This window comes from Octopus bimaculoides, chromosome 13 (genome assembly GCF_046866305.1).
Source record: "Octopus bimaculoides isolate indiv1 chromosome 13, ASM4686630v1, whole genome shotgun sequence".
In the NCBI taxonomy this organism is placed as follows: Eukaryota; Metazoa; Mollusca; class Cephalopoda; order Octopoda; family Octopodidae; genus Octopus; species Octopus bimaculoides.
Genome location: NC_142940.1, coordinates 44298783 through 44310650, shown reverse-complemented (window position 1 = coordinate 44310650; position 11868 = coordinate 44298783). Strand labels below are relative to the sequence as shown.

Below are 11868 nucleotides of genomic sequence, written 5' to 3'. Positions count from 1 at the left end.
GTTGCTGCTGCTGTTGTCATTACTCTTCTTGTTGCTGCTGCTGTTGTCATTACTCTTCTTGTTGCTGCTGCTGTTGTCATTACTCTTCTTGTTGCTGCTGCTGTTGTCATTACTCTTCTTGTTGCTGCTGCTGTTGTCATTACTCTTCTTGTTGCTGCTGCTGTTGTCATTATTCTTCTTGTTGCTGCTGTTGTCATTACTCTTCTTGTTGCTGCTGTTGTCATTATTCTTCTTGCTGCTGTTGTTGTCATTATTCTTCTTGCTGCTGTTGTTGTCATTACTCTTCTTGTTGCTGCTGTTGTCATTATTCTTGTTGCTGATGTTGTCATTACTCTTCTTGTTGCTGCTGTTGTCATTATTCTTCTTGCTGCTGTTACTATCATTACTCTTCTTATTGCTGCTGTTGTCATTACTGTTCTTTCTGCTGCTGTTACTATCATTACTCTTCTTCTTGCTGCTGCTGTTGTCATTACTCTTCTTGTTGCTGCTGCTGTTATCATTACTCTTCTTGTTGCTGCTGCTGTTGTCATTACTCTTCTTGTTGCTGCTGCTGTTGTCATTACTCTTCTTGTTGCTGCTGTTGTCATTATTCTTCTTGTTGCTGCTGTTGTCATTATTCTTCTTGCTGCTGTTACTATCATTACTCTTCTTGTTGCTGCTGTTGTTGTCATTACTCTTCTTGCTACTGTTGTTCTTATTATTCTTTTCGCTGTTGCTGCTACTACCATTCTTACTGCTGCAGCTGGTGTTGTCATTACTGTTCTCACTACTGCTGTTATTATTATTGCTTTTACTGTTCTTATTGCTGGTGCTGTTATTACTGTTCTTACTGCAGGTGCTGTTATTATTACTGTTCTTACTGCTGGTGCTGTTATTATTACTGTTCTTACTACTGCTGTTGTTCTTACTGCTGGTATTATTGTTGCTGTTCTTACTGCTACTGTTATTGTTGCTGTTCTTACTACTGCTGTTATTGTTGCTGTTCTTACTGCTGCTGTTGTTATTACTGTTCTTACTGCTGGTATTATTGTTGCTGTTCTTACTGCTACTGTTATTGTTGCTGTTCTTACTGCTGCTGTTATTGTTGCTGTTCTTACTGCTACTGTTATTGTTGCTGTTCTTACTGCTGCTGTTGTTATTACTGTTCTTACTGTTGCTGTTGTTTCTATTCTTGCTGCTGCTGTTGTGGTTATCATTATTATTATTATTATTATTATTATTAATATTATTAGTGGTAATATTAGTATCAGTACTATTAACTCCAACTGTTGCAGTCGTTGCTACTGATTTCCTGATTGCTGTTGTTGCACTTGATATTATCTTTTCTGCAGCTGCTGCACTCAGTGTTGTAGTTCGTTTTTTTCTATTTTTTGTCATTGTTCTTGCTGTTGTTGTTGCTAATATTTATTGTGTTCTTGTTGCAGTTGTCGTCATCAACAAATACTGATGCAGAGCACTGTTTGTTGTTGTCAATGAAAATATTGTTGTTTTTGTAGCACCAACATAGCTGCAAAATTAAACAAAACTCCAATTAAAAAAATTGCTCTATTGTAAACAAATACAACAACAACAAAAAGCCTCTAAGAGAAAACTTAACCTGCTAGAAATAGCAACCAAATCTCAAACCCTACTCTCTTGTCATCAAAAACAAAAGATGCTTAAGATACTTCTAGATACATTATGTCTGAATAAAAGATATGACAATTATGGATTCTCTCCTTCTTCAAGCCCTTGGATGTCTTCAGTGGGATTAATCTTAATGAAAGCATTCATGCCAGGTCTCCCTCCCTTCCTCCCAATTAATATCCCTTGAAAACTGGTTATAGGTATTGTTCTTCCTCAGTACCCCCATCACTGCCATCTTATCATCATGTTGCCCACTTTCACCCACCCTTATATAATGCAGGGTAGCTGTGTATCTTCATTATAGCAAGACACCTATTCTTGTCCCTCTGTCATACTTTCACTCTCCTAACACCTGACATAAAGCCATCTTTCCCCCCTTCTCAAAAACTAACCCAATCACCTACCCCACCACATAGTTAAAGGGACTTTTTCCATTGTTTTTTTTTTTACTGTTTTGCAAGTTATTTGGCAACCTCACTAGTGCCAGCAGCATGAATAAAGCATCCAGTACCCTCTGAGAAAGGGCTGACATTAGGAAGACATCTAAACTCGGATCCTATCAATCCACCCAACAAAAGCCAGCATCGAAAATAGATGTTGTATGATGATGATGATGAAATAAAAAGGAAATACTTCATTTTGCATGAAAAAGTGAAATTTTTTTGTTATTTCCTCAGTGGTAAGCACAAGAATGACTATATGGTTAGGAAGTTTGCTTCCGAACCACATGGCTTCAGGTTCAATCCAATGTATAGTGCCTTGGGCAAGTGTATTCTACTATAAACACAAACTAACCCATGCCATGTGAGTGAATCTTACAAATGAAAACTACATTTCCATAAATAGAAATTCTGAGAGAGAGGGGAGATGTGTGCTGTATTGATCCCCATAATTTAGCAGTACAGCAAAAAATCTGATCAACAGAATCAGTACCTAACTTACATTAGTCGATGGGGTCTATGTGCCCACCTAAGGTGTTGACAAACACTTGAAATGGTTTTGAACATTAAGAATGCTGAATTAACTAGCAATTTAAATCTGGAAGAGTGCAGTAATTTAACTTTTTAGTGTTTAAACTGGCCATATTGAGCCCAAATATTCTACTTGTTTTATATTCAAACTGGCCAGATCTGGCCTCCCAAACATACCTACAATGTCATTCTAAAAATGAACAATCACAACACTGAAATCTCCAAGCTGCAAGATAATGCATGATTAATTGAAAACAATATGAATAAAAAAGTATTACATTTGACAGAAAGAGTAAAAAAGATAGGGTAGCAAAGAAGTATATCAGGTAGATAAAAGGGAAGCTAGATGATAGGTTTATCTAGTTAGGGCAAAAGCAGAAAGGAAGAGGTTTATTAATGTCTTACAGTATGAAGATAAGAAACTTGGGGTGTTCTGAATTGCTAGATGGTATGTCAGAAAGAATCAAGATGTTGGACAGTAGTGTACATGAATGGGTAATGGTATGCTTGCACCTAGATATTCTGAGAAAAAAGGAACAGGGAAGAGCTACTGTGACAGGCTATTAAATGTAGAGAATGAATGGGAGAAAGGAGGTCTTCTTTGTGTAAACCCAACAGAGAGATTAGTTACTCTAGCAGACTGCAGCACAATAGATAAGGCAATTAAAGATATGAAGACAGGGAAACTCCCTGATCCATAAGGAGTTACAAAAGAGGGTAGAATAGGATATGACCCAATCACCTGTATAGTTAATTCAGGTTATTCAGAAAGGCATAATCCCCAATGACTGGTGTAGCAGCATTATAGTCAGCTGTTATAAGGATAAGGGAGATGTCTTTGATAGAAGTAATTATAGAGGTATCAAATTGCTGGACCAAGTATGATAGCAGAACCTGGAATCAAAGGGGCTTATAGTTAAACTAGCAAAGACCAAGGATCTGATTAGCAAGAAAACTCAACCCACTTCAGGTAAATGACCCTGCTTGATATATAAGGAAGATGTAGGCAAGAATTCCATTCAGAGTGCTCAGTACAAGGTATGGAGATGCAAGAGGTGCAGTGGAATCGCAGGAAGGTTAACAGAGAAGTAGTGTTTGTGTGTGGAAGATGCACAGGTGCCATAAAAACTACAGATACATGGGAAATTGATTTTTTCAAATACCCCAGAAGCTCTCAAGAGGTTGCTGATAGTTTCTGTTACCTAGGTGACCTAATTAGCAGCAGAAGAGGATGTTATGAAAGAGTAATTGTTATAATAATAGGATGAAAAAAATTCAGAGATTTTACCTCTATTGACAATGAAGGCTCTCTCTCTCTGAGTGAATTGAAGATTATATGATACTTGTGTACAAACTGCAATGCTACATGGTAGTGAGATGTGATCCCTAAATGCGTAGAACATGCAAAGACTAGAGAAGAATGAAACTAGACATTGGATGTGCAATGTCAGTATATTTGTATAACAGAGTGTTAGTATATTGAGAGAAAGGTTAGGTATAAAGGTATAAGATGTAGTATACAAGAGAGAAGACTGCACTGGTACAGTCATGTGATATGTATAGAAGAGGGCAGTTGCATAAAGAAGAGCCAGTCATTTAAAGTGGAAAGAACTTGTGAAAGAGGGAGTTCCAGAAAGACATAGGATGAAATAGTGAGGTCAGTCTCAAAGAGGAGATTGACAAAGGACCAAAACATCTGGTGCCTTGCTGTGCTTGAGAAAACCTACCCGTTATAACAGAATTGATATCCTAAAACCATCTTGGTAAATGCTTGTACATGTGAAGCTCTGCCCCACATCTCATTCCCAATACTCATCACTTCTTTATCTCTGATATTATTTGGCTACCATAATCACCAGAAAGCAGAATAAACACATTCTACGCACTCACATTCCCTCTTACATATTGCCCCCTTTCCTCTCCTCCCTCCAGAACCATTTCTTTCTCCAGCTATGCTGTCTCCTCTCTGCTAGACTTCATCCTGTTGTGGAGATCGCTAGCCAATACAATTCAAAGTTCTGGAACTCGCGAGAATGTTCACAAGGCGTCTCGATTTTTGTTTACGTTATTATTACAGTCTTGAGTTTTAAGGTTTTGGCATTTATAAGTAGCCATCTTTCCCTTTTCCTGGTGAGGATATAGTCAATCTGACTAGTGTGTCTGCTGGAACGGTAGGTGACTAGGTGACTGGTAGGTTTCCTGAAGTTAGTATTGCAAACCATAAGATCATTTGCATCACAGAACTCCAGCAGCCTGGGTCTCTCCTCATTGCGGGAACCAAAACCATAGCCTCCATGTATGCCATGGAAGCCTCCTGCATGTTGTGCAACATGAAATCACCAGCCACAAAGAGAAGGTCCTTGTCATTCGTCCACGAGGTCGTCAGCAAGAGGGTGTCATGAGATAGGTCTTTCTGAGGGGCATAGGCCGAGATAATGGTTGCTAACCCATAATGTAGCACTAATCTAATCTTAAGTATTCTATTGCAGACTCTAACTACCTCGATTACCAATGTTTTTCTTATTTAATATACTTTTATTATAGAATTATTGAAAAAAATTCAAAAAACGATCCAAACATGAAAAATTAAGGAAAGGTGTAGGTGGAAAGCAAAAACTACAGATTTTTGAAAAAAGGGCAGATTCGTAATCTCCAATGTTTAATTCTTTAGCATTTAAATTGGCCACATCCAGCCCAAATATTCTGTTTTGCATCTAAACTGGCCAGATCTGGCCTCTCACACCAATCCTACAATATCATTCTAAAAGTAAACAATCACATAGTCGAAATCTCAAAGCAATGAGATAATGCATGTTTAATTCAAAATAATATAAATAAATAAGCATTACATTTGACAGAGTAATTTGAATGCTAGAGGGTTAAAACATACACCCCAAAAAATTACTGTTTTGAACAAACTAAATTTCCACCTCTATAGAATTATCTATATATACATGCATGCATACATATCTGTGGGCGGGGGATAGGCGCACTCCATCAGATGGGATCGTCTGAGAAAAACAAAATCTCAGCGAGCATTACATTAAATCCCATAGCTCTGCACTCGAAATATTGATTTAAAAATAATCCTTTATTGGGTTGGCGACAAGAGCATCCAACAGTAAAATACAGTTTCAAATAAGTACCCGTCCAACCAGTACCAGCGTAGAAAAACCGACCCACAATATACAGGTATACCCCAACTAAAGTCGGTAAAAGATTCCAAGACATGTGATCTAACTTGAAAACTGACGTAACACGAAAAAAGAAAACATTTTAAAATTCATTGAAAATCGTAAAAAAAAAAAAGACTTCCGGTCGCTATAAAAATACTCTACTTTGAATATTTAAACAAGGATTCAAAGAGATAATGTTAAGAATTTTTATTTTAAATAGCCCTAAAAATAACAAAATAAAAAAGCAACATTTACCTGATTGATGATATCGATGAGCTTGATTTAGACAGAAGTGGAGGTTGGAGAAGCGTGGATTATGGAGTTGACATTGAAGTTGAAGGAATCGGTTTATCATCAGACGTTTCCAATTCAGACCGTCGACTTTCAACGTATAGTAATAACTTCTCTAGAGTACCTTGAATGGTTTTACTCTTCATGTCTTCCAGGATAACCCTATAAGGAACATAAGCGTCGTGAACAGCTCCCATAATTTTAGCAAAGCGCTCAGCATTAGGATCCATCTCCTCGAAGAGGGTTAGTGATTTCTCCATATATACAAAAGCTTGCTGCATTTTGTTGATGGTGAAGTGCCTAAGTTCTGGTTCCGGTTGCTGGGCCTCCTCTTGTTGTTGCTGTTCGTGGAGTTTCATCAGCTCCTCATTTGTGAGCGGTTGCTTTTCAGCATCAGTTACTGCCGATGTACTTTCGCCTTGGACCTTAACGTTATAAAGATTGTGTCGCTGCTTGAATCGCATAAACCATCCTGAACTGGCCTTAAAATCCTCTGTTGCATTGTCAGGATACTTCTTCTTAAGGTCTTTGAACAATGAAAGCGCTTTCTCTTGAATTATCATCTGGTTTATGGGGTTGCGCTGACGAGTCTGCCGTTCGAGCCAAAAGGAAAGAAGGTGTTCCATTTCTTGGATGATTTTACCTCTTTTCTTGGTGATTACGGTACTCTTCATCCCGGGAGCAGTCTCTTGGATATGAGTTAAAATCCTTTCCTTGTCATGAATAATTGTAGATACGGTCGTTCGACTTAAGCCATAAGCACGCGCTATCGCTACCATTCGTTCACCTTTTTCATAACGTTTAATCATTGCCAATTTATACTCCAAAGAAATAGCATGGCGCTTAGGACCACCAGGACTAGATTTAGCAGGAGCTTTCTTGCGGGGCATAATATATGTAAAAAAAAAAGCACAAGTTTTTACACATTAGACGGCTACACGGAAAACAAGAGTTCCACCGGGTCCTGATTCTGTTATTACGTGTCTCTACTATAACTGTGGATTTTAATGCCAGTATAAACCTAATATGCCACCTCAGGACCCACAAGGAGTACTGTTGCTGATGTGATCATCTTCATAAACATCAAGGACGAACATCAATACACAACAAACACAAACCTAACATTTGAATTTCCTGCTACGTACTACACCGTTCCCTCGCGGTGAAATGCTGGAACTATTTGGTCCCGTAAAGCCATAACTGTGAACATTTTAAAAGAAATTTATAAGCTTTTATCTGTTTTAATAAATGATTTGTACGTATTTCCCCATATTCTGTTTAATTTTCTACTTCGGTATTGATTTTAGGTGTGTTTTTTTTTTTCTTAAAGATTTTATGGTTTTAAATATGTTCGCAAAAACCAACATAAACTAGAATAAATCGGGTGACGTTGAGTTTTATTTTTTATTATTTTTCCATTAATTTCTTTTTAAAAAAATTAAAAAGTCGAAAAAATTTAAGTTGAGGTATAATGTAACGACCTGTTTTGTGTTGTTAGAAACCTCTGTTCGGACAATTCGATAGAAACCACCATCAAATCTCCCTTTAAACACACAATCCCGTCCCTTAAAAACAACGCAGAGTCAAACCTTAATTATACCAAAAATATCCTTAAGACAGGTAAATAATTGGCCACAGCATAGTGTCAAGGAAAAAAAAATTCTACGGTTGCCAAACAAACTGATAGCGAATGAAGTTTGACGAAGTCAGAGTAGTACAGTATATGCAAACAAGGTGTGTGTATACATGTGCGTGTTCCTGCGCTACTGTACTTTGTAACATGAGGTGTTCGGAACAATAAACCTCCACCCTTTAACAAAAAGTTCGCATCTTGGTGTATTTACAGTTTCAATTTCAATAATATTTTCGTTAAAATAATATGGTAAAGACATTGTACTTGGAGGGAGATGGTGTATCTATGTGCAAAGATATTTGTCTACATGGAGAGAGAGAATAATGGAAAAAGAATATGAGTAGAGGCGAAACAGAAAAAAAAAGCAGTTAAGCAAGTAAATAGATATATAGACAAAATCTCAAACCCACTTACCAATATTTATTTTGCAGTGTATACTTACAAGTATACATATTATAGACACAGAAGTATCTAAAATATTACAAATTACAAAACTTTAATACTTCCGATAAATTGTGCGAAACTGATACTTAGCTCCGTCCCCGTGTGATAATCCAGTCTGAAGATACAAAATACCTAACGTAAGTTATGGAAAACGTGCTTCTCCGTCATTTAATTATCAAATTTTCCTTTATTGTTGTTCCGATGCAACCCAGAACAGCCTAGTGATTGAGCCTATGTAAACATAGGCGTGCTCGTTACGACCATCCTAGATTTTGTACTACAATATTAGGGACTACATTATTAAAATCCCGCTTCCTTTGTTTTAAGACGGTAGGATCTGATTTGAGAGAATTGGCTGTTATTTCACAAAGATCGAACAAACCTCTGTTCTTTATTTAGTTTTGAAAACAGAACTTAGAAGTCCTTAAGCAAAACTTATATCTGTCCGGTGTTACTTAAAGTGTGTAAACGTGTTTATATATATAAATGTAAACACTAACACACATACATATTGGGTAGCGTTAAAATTTGGATTACATTTCAAATAAATATATATACACTCACCATCAATTTCAGCTTTTCTCATTTTGTTTTGGATTTAGTGTTTCGTGATTAAAAGTGAAAATGAAAACTAGGATTGTTACCCAGCATGCCTTCTGTAGCACTCGTGCGATCTGTCTATCCGTTTAGGACGGCCACGAAGTTATTTAACTCTGTGATATATATATATATATATATATATATATATATATATATATATATATATATATATATATATATATATATATATATATATATATATATATATAAGGAAGTTAGGTTATTGTTATGGCCGGTCAGAGTGTAACCATTTTAAATCGAAAATAGGCATATAGGTTGGTAGCTGCAGAATATGTTCACGTTTATCAATAATATGGAGTCATTATTCCTTATTTTCTGCTTGTTAAACCTAGAGTTTATAACGATAAACTATTTCCATTAAATTATACGTACAAGCGTGCACACACATATTATGTGTGTATATAGTCTTTGACTTATTTTAGTTACTACGGCCATGCTAGGACATATATATATATATATATATATATATCGGGGTCTATAAATTAAGTACCAGTTGCGTACTAGGGTCTATCTAATCGACTGGCCCCCTCCCTAAAATATTTCGGGCCTTGTGCCTAGAGTAGAAAAGAATATATATATATATATATCATAAACGTTGTTGAGAGTGCATTAGATTTACTTTAATATTGGTTTCAAATTCTGGCACAAGGCCAGCAATTTGGGAGAAGGGAATAAGTCGATTACATCAACCCCAGCGTTCAACTAGTACTTATTTTATCAATCCCAAAAGAATAAGTCGACCTTGGCGGAATTTGAACCCAGAATGTAAAGACGGACAGATGGTGTTAAGCGTTTTGCTAGGATTGCTAACTATTCTGCCCGTTCACCGCCTTAAGATTTATATTAGTATTAATATAAATCTTATACACTCTCAGTGCATTTTCAACTTATTTTATTTTTTTTATACTACTACTTGTATGGATTAGTAAAAATTGTGTGTGCGTGTGTGAGAGAGAGAGAGAGTTTTTTCCCACGTGAAAAATGTACTACTCAATATAGATTACCGTGGAGGGACTTGAAAATAAGAGCTATTCCGATACAAAGAAAAAGAAAACGAAAATAAACTTAACTAGGAAAAGGAAAACCTGGAGGATGAAAGAATCCCCACCACCACCACCACCATGAAAATGCAGAAATTACTTTGCAGAAGTTTGAAAATGGTCATAAATCCTGGGGAAAATCATCATTATCATCATCACTTAATGCCCGTTTTCCATGCTAGCATGGGCTGGACGGTTTGACAGGAGCTGGCCAACTGAAAAGCTGCCCAGGCTCCATGCCTGTTTTGGCATGGTTTCTACAACTGGATGCATTTCCTAATGCCAACTACTTTACAGAATGTACTAGGTGCTTTTACACAGCATCAACACCAGTTCTTTTTTACTTGGTACCAACACCAGTGCTTTTTGGATGTCAGGAGATGAAATGTGGCCTTGGGGGGGGGGGAAGAAGATTGACAAGGTAGAGCCTCTCATGGGCAAGCTTTACCAAGGTGGTTTCAGGACATCAGTTGTTGTGGTAGGCGGGTGCATAAAGAAGTACCAATCAATTAAGGTGGATAGAAATAGTGGAAGAAGGAGACCCAGGAAGACATGGGATGAAATATTGAAGGCCAATCTCAAGACACTGAGCCTTACAGAGGAAATGACAAAGGACTGAGATGACTGGTGTTTTGCTGTACTCAAGAAGACTGGTCCAGCACAGAATAATTGATATCCTAAAAATCACCTTTGGTAATGCTTGTCCATGCAGGTATCCAGCTATAGAAACCATACCAAAGCAGACAAGAGAACTTTGCATAGCCCTTGTCAAACCATATAATCCATGCCAACATGGAAAAGGATGTTAAATGATGATGATGATGTTACAATAGGTGTCTTACAGTTTTTAGCTACATTTTAGAACGTTTGTATGTTACTGTATTTACTTGTGTAATAATTGTAGATCTTTAAACTTTCGGAGCACACAATATACATACGAATTAGTTCAATGCATCTTAGATTTTGTGATTTTGTGTGTGACACCTCATCATAACCATCTCCCCACCACTCATATAATGCAGGAATGCCATGAGTCTTGTTTATAGCAAGACATCTACAGCTGAAGATGAAGGAAGCTGTGACAAAGGTCCTGGACACCACTTTAGAGGGCCTTCATGAAATGACTGGAGCAATACAAGAAGCGCATTGAAGTCAGATTATCCTACTTTGAAGGAAATTAGTTTTGTACTTCTTTGAAATAAATAGTCTCTCCAGTAAAAGTCTCAAAATTCTGGAATGCACCTTGTCTTTGCATGACTCTGGATTCAATTTTCTTTTGTCAATGAAGACAAAATTTAGGAATTATATGAATTCACTAGTCCTACAAATTATAATCAGCACAAAAGTTCCAAGTTTTGATAAAGTCATGAATGAGAAGCAGGAACAAAGATGCTCTTTTTTATGACCAAATGCTCTTCCTGTTGCCAATCATTACCCGTTTTCAAGGTAATATTTTCCCCTAGTCTGGATATGATTCCATAGAACATAAATAAACATCAGTGGTTATATGATAGTGGTGCATGATGTCTAGACAAGGTGACACATATATGTACAACAGGCTTCTTTTTCAGTTTACATGTACCAAATTCACTCAAGGTTTTGGTCAGCTTGAGGCTACAGAAGACACTTGCCAAAGATGCCATGTAATGGGATTGGACTTAAAACCACATGGCTGCAAAATGAACAGAACCATAGAGCCATGCCTATATATGTAAAACAAGCTTCTTTTTCAGTTTTTGTCTACCAAATTCACTTACAAGGCTTTTGGTCAACTTAAGGCTACAGTAGAAGACACTTGCCAAAGGTGCCATGTACTGTGACTGAACTCAGAACTACATAGCTGCAAAATGAACTGACCCACAAAAACCATTCTTTTGCATTAAACTGAATCATTGAATGTGGTTCAACTAAAAAAAAAAAAAAACTATTTTCATCTTTAAATGTGATAATACTTTTGTAGATGCAAAAACTAATCAAACATTTCCTAGAATAAGGCATAGAAAAGACGAGGAATCACTACTCAGTGTGGTTACTCAGCACTAATAGAAATAGTAACTGATCTCTCT

General features: G+C 36.9%; 1 protein-coding gene across 3 annotated transcripts in view; it reads right to left on the bottom strand.

Moving 5' to 3' along the window:
- The window catches only part of LOC106874186 (uncharacterized), a 9803-nt gene extending 963 nt beyond the window's left edge, over positions 1-8840 (bottom strand). The window contains exons 1-2 of one of the 3 annotated variants that reach the window (XM_089361673.1): positions 8706-8840; positions 1-1507 (exon numbers count right to left, since the gene is read on the bottom strand). The exon at positions 1-1507 is cut by the window's left edge and continues 963 nt beyond it. In XM_089361673.1, coding sequence (XP_089217799.1) covers positions 1-1377 — 1377 coding nt within the window. In that variant the 5' untranslated portion in view covers positions 1378-1507; positions 8706-8840. Of the gene's footprint in view, positions 1508-6028 lie in introns of all 3 variants that reach the window. The other 2 variants (XM_014921842.3, XM_089361674.1) reach the window with 2 other exon arrangements.
- Positions 8841-11868: the final 3028 nt, after the last annotated feature.